Raw genomic sequence first — 20,405 nt, 5'->3', positions numbered from 1 at the left:
AGTAGGTTGGTTTAGTTTTTCAAAAATCTTGCTTTCATAATTTGATTTCTGTCTTACATGCAGGATTCTTCTAAGGGTTATGCTTGATTAGGGATGTTTCATGTGGGCTCTGGCAAAAAAATCCTGTCTCAAACCCCTTTTATTTCTGTTTTTTTTCTGCCTGGTCCTTAAGTCCTTTTCAGCAGGGCTTGAGTGCTTGTGGAGTTAATCTTTAATCTAGATGTAAAGGGGGCAGAAATAAACTTTCACAGGTAACTAACTAGCTGTAAGTTGAGCACTTGTTAAATACTGAAATTGGGCATCAGTAAGTTTCTAGCTGTCTTACCTTTCAGAATGAGGAAAGGGACATTTAGCTTCTGTATTAGAGATCCCTCCATGATTCATTGTTATGCATTTTTAGCACAACACTGAGAATTTTAGTTTTTAATCTTTCAGTAGAAGCAGAATACTGTTAGCCTAGAAGGAAAGGCTGGATCCCTAGAAGAGGTTGCTGAACCCAGAAGTAGGATTCAGCACCAGACACTGAAGAGGAGGACTGTAGTGTCTGTCGTCTTTCTTCCTCTGGAAGAGTAGTGTGACCTTCCTTACAATGAAGGCCTTATCTTCTTATTGTGTAAACATGAAATATCCTTCAGCAGTCCATGCTTTCCATGTACGTGTTTTTCATTGTAACATAAGCCTGGCATATTAAAGCAGTCATGTCAGCTGTTACTATGGGAAGTCGCTAAACTTTTTGGAAGAATGGAAGAGAAACTAGTAGAATATCATGGAACAAATACTCCTTTCTTTAATACAAGAACTTTTCCATGTGTTAAATGGAGGTGCTAGAATTTCTCTCGGTGAGTTTTTTTGTAAGAGTGACATTGGTGGAGCCACGTTTCCTGTACCTCCCAGTCTTCCTGCTCCCCTGACATGGGGCTTTATCACATCTGAATGAGTGAATAGCTTCAGATGTCTTCTCTCCTGTTTTTTTCAGTGCTGCTCACCTCTGCTCTGTTGTCTCTAGCTGGGAAACAGGGCTGCACACACTCTGAGTAGCTAGGGTTAGGAGCAAGAAGAAAGGGTTGAGCTGTACGTGTTTTTGCTATGCTTGCATAAGGAGTATTTTGGTCACTGAATAGCAGTAAGGTGCTACCCCCTCTCCCCGCGCCCCCCCCCCCCCCCCCCCCCGCCTTCCCCCCACACCCCCCTTGTCTTTCCTTTGTAGGTCTTCTGTTGCATCTCTGTTTTTGTAGTTTTTTTTTAAACTGTTGATGTTTTATAAACTTGTTAGCAGTACCTTAACTGCTACAAGGAAACATTTCAGCTTTCTTCTTTAATGGATGTGCTTCATGTGGGTACACCTATTTATTTTTTTTTAACAGCTACATTGAAAAAGTTCTTTTATTTTCCCAGTATAAATCCTTAGCATTGTATTTAATGGGTTTTTTTTTTTCATCTTTTTATTTTATCTATATTCCCTGTGTAATTGAATGCAGTACTTTGCGGGGGGAGTTCTCAGTTACCTAAATCTTGTACAATATGGTGCTGCTGACTTAAGTATTTGAAATATGCTTTAACCTTTAAAATTGGGATAGGTACTGCTTGATTTAAAAAAAAAAAAAAAAAAAAAAAAAAACCACAACAAACTTTTTTTTTTTTTTTTTTTAAACCTGTGGTGCATTACAAAACTGTTTCATAATATGTGTGTTCCTGTTTGGGAAAGCAAAGTCATTCTCACATTTAAAAGTTAATTATATCTTTCTGTTGAAAAGTCATTAATGATACCTGGGAGAAGGTGAATCTAGGAGTATTTGGGGTAGGAAGTTATTTTGTGTTGTGAACATTCTTTAAGTTATGTTGTTGTGAATTTTCTTTAGAAGGTAATTATAGGATGTGACTGAAATATATGGAGTCTTAAACTTCTAAACTTGCATTGGTAGACTGCAGTCATATCCTTCAGTTTGTACCAAATTTTTTGGGGGGATGGGTAAGGAATTGTATTCTGAAGTTGTGACTTAGCCTGATTGACTAGATTTTTTTAGTAATTATATTCGTCAAAGTTGCATGTAGACATTTACACATACTGCATGTTGATAGTGTAAAGGGTGATGAGTGTTCTGCTGGGTTTCTTTCTACTCTGGGCATCTAAATAAATCATAGTTTAGAGCACCAAAATTAGAAGCTGACTTTGCAAAGTTCCAGTGGTGAGGGGCATCTTATGGGCATCGTTAAGCATTTAAAAGTACAAGGTTGTGAGTCTTCATAGACAGCTGAGTGCAAAGGTGTATTCTTAAGAATAGAAGGATCTGTGTGCCTTGTCGTTATATATGTGTTGCTCTTATTTCACTTAAACTTAAGGACTTTTCTTAAGTTACGGAAATGAATATGCCAGACAGGCATTGATTGAAGAGTGATTAAAATTTAGGGACATGGTTTATCCATAGTGCTTGCAGGAGGTGAACCTGCACATAAAGTACGTATTGTTCTTACTGTCTTTGTCTACTTAGTGTTTTGTAGTTTTTCAGAGCAGAGATTGTCTTCTTTTGTTGTTTGGAAAACACATACTGTGTAGAAACGATTCTTAACTCTTAAGAAGCAAACACTTGAAAAATTAAGATGTTGGTGTTACTGCAGTGAATCATTATTTAAGTCTTCATTTTTAGATGATGCCTAGTACAGTGTTCTTGCAGGAATGTAAAGCCTATTTGCATTGTAGTCTGATGCAGCCTGTTAGCCAAAGGGCAAGATGAATCAAGTAGAATTTTTAGTGGGGAAGAGGGATGCAGAAATGGTGATCTGAGAAATTAATTGCTAAGCAGAGCTAATATTCTACTGAACAGAGCTGTTCTTAGTGCTGTTTTCCAGGTTAGTCTTGGTCTTGGGTGTTGAATAAAATGTAAGCTTTTTTTGACTTGCTTTTGTTTCTCTAGTTACTGAATGAAAGGGCATATGAAATTGATTTCTCTTTGTATGTCCCTTTGCACCAGTTCTTTGGAAATTACAGGACGTCAGGGAGCATGGTAAATGAGCTACATGATTAAATTTTTAAATCTTACAACAGCTTTGTCCAGGATGAAAATCCCAAAATTTCAAATTATTTCTTTGTTATAGGTTTTCTTTAAAATATTGCTTGATTTACATTTGTAAGATTAATAATAAATATACTTTCTGGTTGACATTTCATAAAACAGAATTATAATCTTAAGGAATGCATTACCCACAACAGTGTACTTATTGTGGCAGTGTTACTTTTATTAAACCATTTATCATTTTAATGTTGTGTATTCTGACTCTTAAGGGTTTCTATCTTTTTCTTCAAAGAATATGCAACAAAACAAATTCAACATTAATTTTTCTTTCCTACAGCATTATCTGCATACCAGAGGTACTACAGTTTACAATCTGACTACTGGAAGGTCTGTATATGCTGCTTTTTTTTTTTTTTTTTTTTAACATATTGTTGTAAATGATTGAATTTCTGAAATAGTTCAATTTCAGTATAAGTTTGGAGTATATATCTGCAGTTACTTTTTGCCATTTTAATTGAGGTTTAATGGAAATATTCACCTATATGTAAGAATTACGACAAATCTAAGCGGAAATAAGTCTTCACACCATTTGTTGAAATGGTAAAACAATTAAGTTGACACATTTTATATTTTTTTTATTATTATCTCTTCAGTTTTTCTTATGTAAGCATAGATACTTGGATACGTATGAGTATTGAGAGAAGCATAACCACTTGAAAGCTGCTGCGCAGGCGTTGGACTTGTACTAGGAAAAATGTTCTCAGGTTGCTTTTTACTTGCACAGATGCCAAATTGTTTAAAGTCCCTTTCAGTATTTTAGATAACATTCTTACGTAACACAGGAGAAAAATCCTGTTAGTATATCTGCCTTATCTGTAAGTCCATGTAGAGGTATCAGGACTTGACATGAATAAAATTTAAAGATTTCTTACAGCCATATTGTCAAAAATATTTAGCATTGTCGTATTGTCACATGAAATAATTTGAAGCTCATGATTGAGACAGAGGTGCAGGAAAGCACGTAACAGTAGATACTTGTGTGGTTTTAAGCAGCTGTTTTTCTTAAAAGTGTGTGTGAGTACATATTTCAAATAGGGATGGCTCACTCTGGAAATATATTAATTCCATGTATATATAACAGCAGTAGAGAAACGTTTTCTGTGCTCTTTGCATTTTATAGGGACTATAAGTACATGCTGAAAAATCCTGTGATGACAACTCCCATTTGAGGGAGTGGAAAAGGAGAAAGGCAGGGTGAATAAAGGTTAGAAGAATAAATTGAAATAAGTGTCTTCTGGCATATGGAAGGAAAGGTCTAATCGGAGGGTCCTTGGAAAATTGTATTGGCTTGTAAGTCCCTGCTCCAGCATAAGTTACAGGAGTGCCATTTTTGCACCAAGCCATTTTGGAGTTGAAGTAGTTTTTTTCAGAAGTTACAACAATAAAAATATTAATCTATTCTTACTTCTTACATGCTCTCAGAGAGTTAAAGATTGCTGTAAATGAGTGTTGAAATCAATCAGTTAATTAAACATCTACTGTAATAGTTTCTGTTGTTTGTACTCTTCCCACGTTAAGCGTTTCAGAATAGCTTGTGACTTGAATTATTTTTTCCCTGGCTTTTGTTCCAGTGGCTCATTATTAGAAGAAGTGATAGGTGATTAGTAAATTATTTTCCCTGCGTTTTAGAAAGTTCAGTGTGAAGTGTAAATGACCATATGTATTTCCGTATATGTATAGAGTGTTATAGTGTGGCTTAGAATATTATCTGCAGTTAAAATAAATGCAAACTCTTGATTGTTTTGCAGTTCCGTTTCAAGAGCACGGATGGCAGTAAAATGTGTTATCTATGCTTGATGTATTGAGAACAATTTCTGTTTGTATGCAGTGGGCTGCTATTGTAACATACCTGTTTCTTGTGTGTATCTCAGGAGTTTTAACGTTGAAAGATTCTTTCAAACTGTTCTGGTTGCAAGCATGAGAGCATTATTTGGAGCTGATGAAAGAGCATTTTGACTTCTCCAGAGGGAAAAAACCACAAAAGGCCCGTAATTTTTCATCAGGGGGACCTCATCTGTGAGGGATACTGTGCTACTTCATCTCATTACAAGCTTCCGTATAAATGTGTAGTCCAAAGTGTTGGTTTTTTTTCATAATGATTTTGGAGCTTTTGTTACTTTTATATGCAAGGAAAAGAGCCTGAAAGAGTCCAAAAACATTTTTCAGTGAAAAACTTTTTTTATGAAACTGATAAAAATCACAGGTGAATCATATTTTATCTTATTAATGGATGATGAAGCTAGTCTAGAGTTGGCAGTGGGAAGCTGCCTGGACTGCATCTAGAGAAAGGTCTTTCCACCTTTCCAAGCTGAGATGATTTCTTGTTTCTTGTTATCCTTAATGCTTTGTATCTGTAAAGAAACTATTTAGTCAAGAATAGTAAGTTTGTGTTGTTCTTTTCATCACCTTTGTGACCAAAAGTGGGCTGTTTTGTTATACTTTGATAAACTTTTTTCCAAAGAGGTACAGATGACTAAATTAAAAAAAAAAAAAAAAAACCCAACAAAAAACAAACAAAAAAACCCACCAAAACCCAGACACATTATGGGTTTTTTTTAGGAACTTCTTTTTTGAGGTCTTCTTTTTTAATTTCTTGAAGGGTTAGATGTCATCAATTAAGCTGTTGGAATTCATTATGGTAAAGAAAGGGAGAGAGAGAAGGGTGTGAAGGAAGGGTGGTATTTATGAGCTGTGAGGAGAGAGCTGTGTGAGAGAGCTGAGAAATTGCTGGAGAGTGCTGAATCACATGAAAGTTGTTATTATATAAGGCAGGTTTGAAACCAGACAGGAACAGTCTTACAATAAAACTTAGGCAGCATATCTGAAATGACTTACGGTGGTGCAGTGCAAATTTACGTGGTTGAAATAAGTGTCCTGTATGGTCTTTGATTTATAAATTGAAAACTTCTAGAAGAATTGTGAGAGATTTTAGGTTGCTTTGAGTATTGTTTGGCCTCCTTACATAGTAATTTTAGTCTCTGTTGCTTTGGGTTTTTACTGTTGCATGGGATTGGTAATAGAACATTATTTTCATGCATTGTGTGTTATATGATAGTCATTCTACAACTCATTATTTTTTTCCTTTCATGAAGAAAAGCATTTTACTTCCACCCTCTCATAGGTTTTTCTTATGTTCTGGTTTTTTTACCAAGTTGTTTTCTGTCAGAATTTGGTGCATGGACTGTTTTGTCAGTAATACATTAAGCATTTTGTTGATTATGTGGAACAAAGAGAAAGAAAAACCAGAAAACATATTCTGGATATATGTTACAGTGGCAGAACTGAAGGTAGAAGGTTAGGAAGATGCTATATTTTGCCATTTACAGATCAATACTCCCTCCATTCTGGTGAGGTATTGCTTCCTTTTAAAAAGGTAATACCTGTATGGATAGTTTTGAAAGAGCTGGGTTGTGTTATGCTGCATATTCCTAAATAGACCACTTTTTGCAGTAATATTTTCAGACACCCACAGATCAACGTAAAATGTCCTGCAAAATTACTGAGTTTCTGCAATTTTCGTTCTACATAAAAAAGGTATCTTAACTCTGCATCTTAAAAAAATATTTGACTTGAAATTTTAAAATGTGAATATCTCAACTTGGATAAAAGCTGAGATAACTTAATAGAGTTCTAGCATTCACGTAGTTTTCTCAATGTTTCTTCATGTGCTTATGCTAAAATAAATCTCCCTTCTGTGCAATGTACTTCATTCTGATTTCTTTTTAAAACTCCCCTGTGTCAACGTATTGGGGGAGGTGAGGAGGACTGTGGGGGATGAATGGATAGGAAGGGCAGTTCAGGAGAGGTAGACAACCAGAACTGCAGTTTGTAGATTTTGGTGCTACTGAAAAAATAAAGATATCAAGTCTAAGTGTCTGCCATGGTTAGCAGTTTTGACATATTCTGAGGAGGCAGGATTAGAAGGCTCAGCAAGGAGCAAGATATTCCTGATTCTATCCAAACATGATGGCAGATAACTGGCACCTGGAAAAAGTTATTTTAATCATCTCGTGTGGTTGCATTATTATGCAGTTGATCATACTGAACTTTTTTATATAATGTCTGGGTTCAGGTAGGGAAACAGAAATTTCAGTACATGAGTGAGCTAAGTGTATGTAAGTGTGAAACATCTGGATCTCTTGCATTGACATGGTTGCCCAGGGCAGGGGAGACCTAGAAACCTTCCTCCACAGATGCGGGGCCACAAGAGGTTTCGCTTGGAATGATTCCTGGCAGGGTTTTACAGAAGAGCCTGACTGTCCAGTACTTTGATTAAATCTCTGCTTTGGCATGACACTGCTACTGCAGCCCTTATGTGGTTTGATACTTGATTAAAGTATATTTTGGCCTTTTGCAGGCAGGTGACTGTTTCCATATTGTCAGTTAGAAATTGTGTGCCTATAGTTCTTGCAACACAGAATGTGAATAAAGAAAAAATTTTGGTATGGGTACATTAGGTAGCAGCAAGCTCCCATATGCTGATTCTCTGCAGTGTTTCCATAAGCCATCTATTATTGACATCTCTGTGAGTGGGGAATGAATATGTAGCTTTCTAGACAGGTTTTTAGTCAAATCTGGGCAATTGTGGACAAGTTGTGAGGAGCATGAGGACAGCACTGCCATTGTACCTTATTCTGAGGGTGTTAATTCATCAAAGAGAAGAATCCTATCTTGTCTTCAAGGATTTTTGTGAACTGTGTTTCACTGGAGTAACAGAGGGTACACAGATACTTAAACATTTCTATCTGTATGTGAATAAGCTGGATGATTGCCGGGACATAGTATTTAGAAATGCACCTAAGTGAACCTTAAAATGGTGGAGGTTACTGTGAAAATGAGTTACTTCTCTATCAAGTAAGACTGTTTACCACTGACTAGGATGCTAGAACTTAGATTGAGGATGCCTTAAAAAGAGAAGAAACCGCAATTTATTCAGTCATACTCAACTGTAGTATCTCTTTGCAGAGAAGTGCTTGGAGTGTATCAGTAAGAAAATCTAAATACTCCTTGAAATGTTTGAGGAACACTTAATTAGTGAGTTATATCCTCCAACATGAATTCAGAGATAGACATCTTGTTAGCTGTTGACTTTGGCTGGAAAGTTGCCTAGAAGAAAAGGAAATCTGTCAGGCACTCTTTATCATTGTTATGAAAATGGTCCTAATCACCTGTCTTTTTAATAAAGATTTCATTTATGTGGTCAGGGTGAAAATATCAAAGGAGTTTAGTAAACTCCAAGGAGGATTTTCAAAGAGCTATTTTTCTGTGCCAGTGGATTTTAAAAATACCTGGGTCAAGTGTGGTACAAACTGAATTTAGAGTTGCAAGGTTATACTGTAGAAGACTGAATGGTCTAGGTTTGTTGTTTTTTTTTTTAAAAAAAAGGGGGGAAAGAAATTGAAGGAGGGTGTGTGTAGTGGTGCTTTGCTGCTGTTTTTGTTAGTTGTTTTGCAGCAAGAATTGATTTAGTACTGGAAAGCAGCTATTTTGGTACTCCCTGCCTGTGTTTACTGGACATTAGAGCTACTGAGTTTGAACGTTTACCTCAGACCTTCTTCATGTTTGTCTCTTAAATGATTCTTAGAAATTTAATTTTGGCTATATGTTTGCCAATAACAGAACTTCCTCTCACTTTTCTCAGATAATCCTTATAAAACTGAGGAGAATCCAAAACCTTGCAAAGGTACTAAAAAAAAACCCCAAACCGAAGTTCTCTTTAGAAAGCCCTGGACAATGCAACTGTGTATGTGTGTGCTAGTCACAGAAAAGGATGTGATCTTAGTCTGTGCTGAACTGTTGGTTTGTTACAGAAAGTGATTTTGTGATGTTCTTAATTATGTAGACCTAAAGTGTAATTTAATACCAGACAATTTTTTATAGTGCTGGTTTTTAATTAAAACAGTGTAGAAATGTTAGTAGGAGTATTCTTAACCTTATGGCTAAAACACTTCTAATTAGTAGTAAGGTGTTTTTTTTCCCCAAAGAACTACAGTAACAAAAGACTGAGAGTATGTGTTTTTAAAGGTGACCTGTTGCTTGTTTTAATATTTTAATGCAGCTTCACTCCATCTCTTCTGTTTTGGTAGGCCAGGTGTCTTTTTTTTGGTATGTTTTCTTAATACTATAAAATAGGAAAACAATTTAAAAAACATTAATGCTTTAATTTAGTATGTTGTGCTGTCTCTCTTTCTCCAGACTGTAAGTCTGTTCCCCCTTTTTAAATAGTTGGACAAAAAGCAATTACTAGACATACTGATAACAGCAAATAGGAGAAGGTTTTGCACCTTAGAGGATCTGTTATAAAGCAGCAATTTTCCACTTCATTGACTCACAACTGTTTTATTTTCTGCAGTAACCTCAAAATACCAAGTAGTGTTTTTAGACAGAATACATCAAAACTTCCATTATTTTTTAAATTAGATATAAATGCTTGGTTTAATTGAAATAGTACAGTGGTATGGGATCAGTAGAAATTGCTGGAGCAGACGCCTTTCTGAAACAAAAGTTGGAGAAGGCTGTGGGATGCTTTGTGAATGCTGCTTTTTATTCAAGCCCTTATTTTTTTGGAACTTTTTTTATTTTAAAGGGAATGGCTATCCTTTATAAGGAGCCAGATTTCCCTGTAAGAGTCCTCAGAGAACAAAATTTTAAAATCACAGAAAAAGCCTTTTATATAAATTACTAGCACATAGCAACATGGGGCATGTACAGGAGAAGCAGAAAGACAGAAACAGTCCCTTTCATCAGTGGAGACTTAATCAGAGAAGCATTTAAAGGAAGACTTGATCAGGAAAGCAAGTTTCAAAAATCCTTAATGAAGGTGAAATTTGCTGAGATTAAGGGCATTACAGAAGGTACTGGGAGATGCAGTAGGTGACCTGAAGCTGGGTAAGGTGAAAACCTGCAATTCAGAATATATTTGCAAAATAAAATGATAGAATAGGAATGTAATAAATAGAAGTTTCAGAGAAAATGGAGAATCAGAAAGTGAAAAATAAAAACAGAAATTGAATAAAGATTCAGCGGTTCTGGAAGGCATTGAGAAGGGAGATGTTATTAGTACCTTCTATATACTCTTTATTTCTGTCTTGAAAATGCAGTGCTCATCAGCACAGCACATGGGATTCTATACCACCCCTCACTTTTGACTAAAACAACAGTTTTTAGATGGCAGTCATTTCGCTAGAAGGATTTTGGCACAGACATTCTGGTCATGTTTTGAGAAGTTACGAAATATAACTCTTTCAAGACATATTGTAGACTAAGAGGGAGAGGGAACCATGATGTTATTATGTGTTATGGAACAGCAAATACAAAGCAGAGATAAGTTTGAATGGCCTAATTTTTAACTACTGAAGACAGTACATCATCGTAATGGAGATAAAAAGCATTTTTATGGAATTTAATGGGATAAGCATTTTCAGGAGACTGTGTTGTGGAAAGCAGTCTGGAAACACAGTCTGAGTCTGATACAGCATGATAATGCATGATGGCGAGCTATTATGTCACAGAAAAAAAAAAAAAGAGGGGAGGGAGGAGGCTGAGGAGAGAAATAACTGTAAGACCCAAGTGAGACTGAACAAGTAATACGAGGAAGAGGAAAGTGTGGCTAGAGGAAGAATCACAGGGAGTGGGGGAAGGGAAATTGGGGCCCTGCTGAGAATTTGAATGTAAAGAAAAGGAGAGAAGTGAAAACGAACCTTAAGGCTAAAAGCATATGGGAAGAAAGGAAGGTATATATAGAATGATATAGGAGTGCATTGTGGGAGGTCTGAAATGAGACTTCTACCAGCTTTCTTCCCAACAGCAGCCTCTGTGTCATTAAATACACCAGGCCAAATATCCAAGGAAGACTGTAACTGTTCAGGTGAGGAGCACAGTATCACTCTCCATCGAAGGACCAGGATGTCTTGTGTTTTGAGGAAGGCAGAAGGTAGAGTGTGAAGCACTGAGGATCACTTGGGGAACTAGACAAGTAGATAATAAAAATTCAGTATATTTACAGTTGAGGATGTTACATTAAGGGGGCTTCAACTGATAAAAATGAACATTCTATCCTGAACTTGCTGGAGAGTCCATGGCAAGGGAAGCCGTGAGTGAAGATAACAGAAACGCCTCTCATTAACTAAGCAATGAAGATTTTTAATGTATGTAGCTGTTACTTCAGCTGGTGGTAGCAATTTTCTGTCATAAAAGAAAGGGTTTTCCAGGAAATCAGGAACAAAGGATCTAGCAATTGCACAAAGTCTTTTAATGAACTGCTGATGCACAATACCTGAGGACATATTTTCTATAATATTTAAATTTTTTGAGTGCAGTTGGTAAGAGTGGGTAGTTCTCTTGGTGAAAACTTTGCACATTGATTCTAAGGTATACCAGCAAAACAAAAAGTGGGGGGAGCAGATATGTCATCAGCAAAGGTAATTTTAAAGAAAAATCGGTTAAAAAGTACAACAAAGCCTGTGGGTACTAATATCTGTTTTGCCAAAGATTTTTAAAGCTTATTAATTGCATTTAGATCATGAACTTGTCCCTTGAGTATGTCAAGATGAATAGAAATTGTAAGTGAGAAGATATTTGAAAAGCTAGAACACTGTTAAAAGAACAAGACCTAAGAGAAATTTGGCATATGAGGACTGCTAAATATATGAATTGTGCACCTTACAATCACTCTTCTGTATCAGAATGCTGGGTAGCTTTGTTAACACACTGCAGATGAGGTTATTTCAGCATCTTATAGGTGTGATCAGTTAGTATGATTATTCAGTGATATTAAAAAATGAGGATTCTTAAATGCAAACTATGTTTGTGAAGACTAACTGGAATTCTGCCTTTTGGCAGTAAAAGAATTGTGTGTACGCTTTCAAAATATTTAAGAGAAAATTATTAATAAATAATTAAAAACTCTGGAATGCTGGAAAAGTAATGATGATTACCTTTTTTCTAAAAAATGGTAAAAAAGTGTTGCCAATTACACTTGGTTATCTATAAAACACACAGAATAGAGCAAATTAATAACTGTATTTGGGTTTCAGAAAAAAAAAATTAATATAGGGTGCTAGAAATAAATGTTATTTCCTGTAAATCAGTAAAGCAGACAAGGAAAGAAGTACACATTTTCCTAAAATATGTTGTTAAATGAATACCACCTAGAAAAAAATTGCGAAAATGTATTGTATTTCATGCTGTTAATTATAGAGTAAAGCACGACTGAATATATAGTTTAGAAAAGAGAATACATTTATCCAGGTATTTCTTAAAGGGTAATAAATCTTGAGAGTTAGTTTTGGGTTTTGTGCATTCTGGTGTATGTGTGTCTGTCTAAAATTCTGCCCCTCTGTCAGCTAAAATACAGAGAATTCTTAGCTAGTCTCATGAAGGAGAAAGCAGCAGATACTGTTTTTTACTATTATTAATGTAAATAATACAGCATGTCCAACTTTGTGTACAGTAAAATTGTACAAGGTTGTAATAATTAACTCTCTTACTAGATTATTTACCTAATGAAATCATGACAGGAGGCCATATTCCCTGTCCTTGAAAGGAATCCAGAGTAGGTTTAAAGTCTTAAAAAGAATGAGACTGACCGATTTAACTAATAAATCCTGACATGTTGCCTTTGATCTCCAGATAAATTTGATAAATTGCCGCTTTTTTAAGTGTCTTTTTCAATTAACTGTCATCATACAAAACAAAGGATTTCTCCTCTGCACCTATAAACCATGTACCTGTTTGAGTCACAACAAGTATTAAGTCTTTTTAGGGAGCATGTATGTTGCTCTTTGATAAGAAATATTTTGCATTTGCACTAAACAAAAAAAGTTACTGTTTCAATGTCTGCAGTTCTGAATTTTTTCATTGTATATTCATTCATTAAGCCACTCATCCCTTTCAGTCAGTGGGTTTGTAAGAACTCAAAACTTTGGGAAATCTCTAATATACTGAGAATGATAATGCTAAGAGAGGAAAGAATGTGCTTTGGAGGGTAACTTTGCTTGGGTCAGGAGGAGAAGACAAGACACAATCTCAGAGGGACCCTAACACTCCACCCTCACCCTAGACATGATATTTGTTTCTAAAATATATTAATAACATTTTCTAATGCTCATGCTTCACTCCGGAAATGCAGCAGGAATGCTGTTCTTGTCCCCCTGTATGTATGATCTCTGTCTAGAAGTCCAAATACTCTGGATGGAAGTAATGCAAGTATCATCAGGATTGATGAAAGTCTCCTCTGAAAAGCTTTTTGTGCATGTTGAATTCTCTTATTGCAGAAGTTTCCTTTGTGCAGAATAAAAACCTGTCATCCTTCATCTACTAGTACTTAGAATAATAGCATGCTTCCTTTCTTCGGTCCCTGTGATGTGGAACGTAGGATGCTAAAATATGAGGCATGCTGAAGTGTGGCAGTGGAGAAACTCATCAATTCAGATTGTGCAGAGAGAGGCGTATTTAGTTGAGTAGAACAGTTCTAACTTGAATGGAGGACACACATTCTGTAGGCAGGAATATTATTTGAATGTTGATAAAACTGAATGACCAAATGTTTATTTTTGTAAATACAAGCAACTATATTGACAATGTATGTGATGCTTGCTTTTTCAAAAGTACCCTGTTTGCAGAATGCACACTAATGGTAGGAAGTTCATACTCTATATGTTTGCTTTTTGTTGCATGGAAGAGGTTAAAACAAAACACACCACCCTGTTGTTCTTGTCTGTAGTTTGTAGATTGCTGTTTGATCATAATCTATCAGTAAATACTGAGTTTCCTTAATGAGTGGCATTTCTTCCCTTCAGAAATAAATCTTAACATTTTAAGCTTCTTTCTTTGAAAGATGAAACATTCGCTTAGTTCTAGAAACAAGAGTTGTTTTATTTTGCAAGTCTCGAGTTTTTGAATTTGCTCTTTTTAGAACTGACATTACAGTTCTAGATTTTTTAAATACTCATTCAAGCATGTACCTAATTATTCTGCTGCATTGTCTCCTTTTCCTGGGGATACAGATTCAGTCTTTTCTGTGTGGTAGGGGTGGGTGGGGGAGGAATGGTTAATTGTACTAGATCCATACACAGTTTAGATAGAGAAGGGAGCAGGTGGGAGAATGGGGAGACACAGACCTTGGGGTCTCTTTCTTAAAGAGCCTACACGTAGCTTGTGTGAGGCTAGTAAGCTCATGCTTTGAAGAAAAGGCAAATCATTTAAAATGTTTGTAGAGCAGTGTTGGAGCATGATTGTGCTCTGCTCTGTGAAGCATCTTTCCAAGGATGAGTATTTAGAGGGGAAATAGAAATAATTTCTGCTTCTGATGTCTCCTTGCCTTCATGGAGTGCATCAGGTGAGATTGGTGCTGAAACCACTGAGTGCCCTCCTTGAAGGGAAGGCCAGGTGTTGAATAAATACTGGAGATTCAAATGCTAAAGTATACTAACAGAAAACAAACAAAACTTTTGAGTTTAGATAATTTCAAGCAAAAGTATTCCTAAATGTATACTGAGGTCTGCAGCTACCTAGAAAACCTGTAGCTGATCATCTGTTCTTTTGCAGCTTGCAAGTTTGTAGTAAGTAGATGGGGATTTACTAGCATTCAGAAGAACCTAGGAAAATACTGGCTTTTGTCACCCTCGGCCACTTCTCTGGACTCCTATATTCAAATTATTTGGCACTAATTCCCAAGTCACTATGCAGAATCATTTTGTTTTGTGCAAGTTAACCCTCCCAGCTTCTGAGGTATAACTCAGAATTTATAACTTCCAGTCTTCATGCTGTGTCATTTTTCTGAACTCATTTACCAGAGGAGTGGGACTGATGAGAGATCCAACATCCTGGACATGGGAGAAATGGCAGTCAGTTAGGGATCTTTCACCCAGTTTTCTTCTTTCCCAGCCTAGTCTTTGTTCTGCAAGGCCAGAAAGTTCCTCAATTCAATTTTATCTGATATTACCAGCGAAAAGAGAAGTATCTTTTTTCCTGGTTTCCTCATTCAGTCTGTCTTTCTGGATTAGGTTTTTACTTACTGTTTTTCTAATTGCACGCATTGGTCTAGTCTCTTCTTTCTGAAATCTCAGGATCATTAAAAAGCCAGCAATAAAACTGTATCACCAGACATCATAAATATGCTGGTGCTGTCTAACGTGTTTTCTAGAAGTATTTTAGGTACTGTTTTTCTCTCTTCCCAAAGAGGATTGGGATCCATTTCATGCATTGACCTGTTGGGACTCTGATTCTTGGGTTCAGACACAGATAGATCCATTCCCAACCATCTTAACAGTGTAATCAGAACTTTGTAAACTCTTCTGAAAACAAGTAAGCTGAAAATCTGATTCCAGTCCTGGTAAACACTGTAGAAGGGATGATGGATCAAACAGGATCCATCAAATGAGGGGTGGGGTGGGGGGAGAAAAATAAATTCAGTCATATGTGCAGTTAGCTTAAACGTTTTTTTTTGGAAAGCAAAGAAGATTATAAACTTATTATTATTCCAAATGACTATTTTCATTCTGAAAATACGAAAACCCATACCAGTAACAGAGAAAGGGGAATCTGTTTAAACTGGATTAGTGCTGATGGTGATATTTTCTGTGGTTTCTGTTCTGTTGTCAGCTGCTGCAAGAAATTAATGCTTACTGCATCTTTCAGAAGTTTTCATATCACTGGTTGAATAGAAAGTTGCATTAGTTTTGCAGAATGCTGCAGACTTGCAATGTTTTAATGGTTTCAAAAAGCAGCTGGGCGAATTCAGGGAAGAATAATCCATTAAGAGCAATTAAATATGAAGACATTTTGTCTGGCTTTAGAAACCTCTGAACCACAAATCACTGGAGGTTGGGAGGATGTTCTTGGGAAGGGAAGGCTTAAAATAGTCATAGAGAGGTGAATGAAATTACTCTTAGCAGTAACTTCAACAGCAACATTTTAAAAGTTAAATGTTACAGCTGAATTGTATGATAGCCTGCCCCCTCCCTCCATAACTGGAGTTAATGTTTCCATTTGGTGACATAGTCTTTACCTTTTGGAAAGCAAGCATGATTTTCTGATTAAATGCAATCGTTGGATGTTGTCTGGAGCAGAATTACTCTGTGGAGCTATACAAGAATTTCAGTATGCTTTATCCTTTTCTCTCTGTGAAATCCATAAAAATACAATAACATAAATGAAATCATCCATCTAGTTCATAATGGAGCATTATAACCCCGTCTCAAATCTGTTTCTGATCTCAGAACCTAGGCAAACAGAGCCCTCTATCTGTCTGAAACTTGTAAATAAGTTCTGAAGAAAAGCTTGTTTTGAATTCACCTCAGTCATACAGTATGTCTTTCAGAGGAATGTCAGCCTTTTTCTTTCCTAAACTTCCTTCCCTGTGCATTGATGTCAAATGAATTCCTTGGGAGTCTCCCCTCGATCATGATGGCTGTAACACTGGCTTTTACAGAAAGAGAACATGTAGGTACTGCTTGCTGGTGAATTTTTCTGACCTGGGTTTTGTGTAAAGAGAAAACTGGAGCAGATGATCAATGTCACTTCTGAGTTAAAGACAAACCAAGATGAGCGATGCCACAGGAATGCAACTAGTTGTGAACTGAGAATGAATATTAAATGCTACCTTGGAAAACTAACACAAAAGAAAAATGGCTTTAAGGGAACACAACTGAAATTTTGAATTTTTTTTAAATGCTACTGTTCAATGGTTTTGCTAATTCTGGGATTTGACATAGATGTGTAACTCCAGGTTCATGTGGCATCTTTCCATGTTCCCTTTAAAGTAACCTGTCTAAACATTGATTTTTATTTTTTTCCTGAGATTACAGTTTCTAGTGATATATTCCTAATCTCACAGCCTGTACATACAAACTGGGAGATGTTGTGTGCGTCTTTGGATATTTTCGTGATTCAAGTTCAGGGAGCAAGTACCAAGGGTAGGTAGGACTTTGCTTTTTTACGTGGCTGGAACACAGCACATCACTGAGGTATCAGAGCACCGTCTTGAAGCACTGCTCCATTCCATGGTGACTTACCTGTTCTGGCTGTGGAAAGAAAGTGGTCAACAGTTTTGTAATTATTGGGAAGAATGTGGTCTGCCATATGGACAAAGGATTACTTTGTCGTAAGCGGAACAAAGTTTCATGTCTCTGTGCAGTGTCAGGCGAGTGAGATGAACAGCAATTCATTGGTCTGGATTACCAAACAGATCTAAATCCCAGAGAGTACCTCTTATCCTGAGTCACTTTGGTAGACTTTGCTTTTAGAAACTGAGAATGAAGCATGAGTGGCCATGTGTAAGAAAATCTAAGACATGGATCTCATAAAACCAATTTACTCAAAATTCTTGGTGTAGAAACTCCCACTTAAATGCATGTAAATAAAGTAGGATTTTCTGTGTTATTCCTTTCACCCCGTGCACATTGCACAGACAGCAGAGTTCTCTAAGGCATTTGGGGAGAGCTGAAACATGTTGTTAGCCTAAGGATTCTTTGTTTTACTGAAGAGGATCTGGGTTGTAGGCCTGAAAAGTGTTTATCGGAGGCCAGTCACAGGGTGAAGGCACTAAACAGGTTTTAGAATGATTGAGAGTCATAGCTATCATTCTGTGAAATCTAAAGAGAAATTAAGAAGTAGAATATATCTACCAGTTCATACAGAATCAGATATTTAATTATCACATTGAACAATTAAATATGGTCTGGACTTTCTAAAGCACATCCTAAAGTGGATGTGTTTGTGTTTAAGAAAAGGATCAAATGTAATGTTGAAAGCATGTTTAAGAGGGAAGTGTTCCACAAAACTTGCCTCAAGTACTTCTGTAAGGCATCAAGCACAAATTAGACCTCCCAGAAAATGAGTTCCTATTCTCTCCTTTTCCCTGACATTGATCGTGAAGAGACTTTCGTGGGCTCCCTGCTTGTCATGTTCCCTATCTGTCAGAGCAGGCCTTCAATGGCTATGGTCTGTCTCCCAGAGGGTAAATTATTATTTTTATTTTTTATGTTGGGAGTTCTTCCTAGCAGACCAGTACTTAAGTACCCTTAATTCACATAACCTTCCCATGTTAGTGTTCATCCTTCTGTACCTTTGAGAGACAGGTTTCTTCTTTTGTTAAGCAAAGTACAGTGAAGAGTACTGGTGATTTCAAGGTAGGATATTTATGCCTGCCCATCTTGAGATCAGCTAGGTGATTGCAAGGCCATGATCACAAGTTTATGAAGCTGCCCACATCATTGTCTTCATGCCTTAGAACTATCTTTGTCTTTTTGTGGGTGTAATTCACCTCATTTTTAAAATCTGCAATTAAAGAATGATCCTGTTTATGGAAATCCATTGTAATAGTTAACTGAACCTTAAGGCAATGTGTAAGAAAGTTCTTTAGTGTTTTTTGAAAATAAGTAAGAAGGTAGAGAGATTCGGATTACACTGGAGAGGAATTGCATGTTCAGGAAAGGTGGGAAGTAACATACACGGTAGAAGTTTAAACAGTCCTTAATGTTCTCAGAAGTGATAGAAAATTGTGGTTAATTATGAGGGGGAGGAAAATACATCTTTGATCTAGGGAAATAAATTGGTGTACATTAGACAGCGTCATACTGTAAATTGGGGCTGGTATTAAATATTTTAAATTATTTTAAATTATTTTTATGATTTACTTTTAATGATTGGAAGTGAAAGTGCATGCTGATATTCTAAAATATATAAATTTTGTATGTTGAATGGTAGAAATGTAGAAGTACAAAAAAGATTATGGAGAAATAAGGTAGCAGGTGGAATTTCATGTGGTATGTTGAGATTTTTGAATGGAAGTATTTGAAATTGTTTGTATCCACCATCTCATGTAGACATAGCTGGTGGTGTTCAGGAAGCTTACCTGGCTATCAGAAAAAGTAGAAAGTATGAAGAAAAAGTTAGAAGCCCAAACAGTATTTAATTTAATAAAGAACAATACAGAAGCCTATACTGGAAAGCACGGTCTTATATAAAAGATAAGTATAGTTCAACTTGACATTTTGCTAAATCTAGTCATCCTCCTCTGAAACCTAGAACAGCAGAATGAAACTTCAGATAAGTGTTAAAAGCATATCCAAGAACTGCTTGCAGAGGAGACGGACAGGAAGGAGGGTGAATCAAGATACCATGTGTATGGGTTAGAAAGGGATTCTGCTGACTTGTAGTACAAGAGTAAGGGAGTATCCACTCACACCGACAAGCAGCAATTATAATGTAAAATTAATTTGTGGAACTCAACTTAGTAAAGTATCTTTAAATAAGAGCTCCCTAGAGCCTTGCGAAGGGATGTCAAATTAACAGAGGAGGAGTAAATCCCCATACTATGGCACTAATTGGCCCTCTTCTTCAGTCCTCTCGTCCCTCCTCCTTCGGGCTGCCAGCTAGCTGCATAACCAACAGTGTTTAGGAGTAAACTGCCCCGAGGAAAAGATTTTAAAACTACCAACTTTGAGAGGTTTCTTGCAACCTTTCCTTGTAAGGTAAGGTAATAGAACTGAGGAGAGACAAGTGGATTTAAAAATGTTCAGGTTCCTGATTCAGGGTAGTTTTGATGTTTCCGTTTGAGATTTTTCAGAGAGAATTTTTCAGATGTTAAACCATTGACAGAAGTAATTTAATTAACGTCAGGTACAGCAACAGTGATATAATGGTTAGAAGACGAGGGATTAGTGAGGAAGAGAAAGCTGAGCTCTGGGGTAGATGAAGAAAGAGCGAAGTAGAGCAGTGCAGAATTAGCAGAGAAGAGATGGTAGAGTGTGAAGTGTCCTATCATTTGGCTTGTTTGTATTTTTTTTCTTTGTTTGTTTTGCCTTTAGAAATTGAAGGTTCTTAAACTCTGTAGTATATATATTCACTGAGTGGGCTGAAAATTTAATGATGTACAGTTTTCTGTTAAGAAATGATGATTTGATGGAATTGAAATATTCTGTGGGAATGGTTGGTGGGCTGCCCAGCTGCTTTGCTTTGCTCTTGGCTGCTGGCCATCTTGTCTGCTCCCCCAGCTGCCTGTCATGTGGGCCTGTTGCCTTGTCTGTTGTATCCTATTTTAAGTATTTGTACACGCTAACAAATAAAACAGCAAATCACCAATTAGAACACCAATTAGTGATCACTACTTAACCAACTACAGTCTTAATTGGAAAATCATTTTCAGTAATAATTGATTGATATCTAACTAGCAACCACTAATCAATGATCTTGCATTTTGATACTTAAAACAATTAAACCTTTTAAGGACTAACAAATTCTTATTTTAATATTTGATGTATTTATAGCAATATATAAAACATATACCCCAAATGTGCTATCCAGTGACATTCTCCATTTTCAGATGTTACT

The 20,405-nt window shown here is 36.4% G+C and overlaps 1 protein-coding gene across 21 annotated transcripts in view; it reads left to right on the top strand.

Annotated features, from left to right (window-relative positions):
* Positions 1 to 20,405, top strand: part of KDM6A (lysine demethylase 6A) — a 162,783-nt gene that overhangs the window by 46,175 nt on the left and 96,203 nt on the right. For all 21 annotated transcript variants that reach the window (XR_008730840.1, XR_008730839.1, XM_055701749.1 and 18 more), the window contains exon 4: positions 3,349 to 3,398. Coding sequence is in view for 19 of the 21 variants with exons in the window: in XM_055701749.1 (XP_055557724.1) it covers positions 3,349 to 3,398 (50 nt within the window). In the remaining 2 variants the exon portion in view is untranslated. The remainder of the gene's footprint in view (positions 1 to 3,348; positions 3,399 to 20,405) is intronic.

The sequence above is a fragment of the Falco cherrug genome, chromosome 2, assembly GCF_023634085.1.
Source record: "Falco cherrug isolate bFalChe1 chromosome 2, bFalChe1.pri, whole genome shotgun sequence".
NCBI lineage: Eukaryota > Metazoa > Chordata > Aves > Falconiformes > Falconidae > Falco > Falco cherrug.
This window is presented reverse-complemented; position numbering and strand designations above follow the sequence as displayed.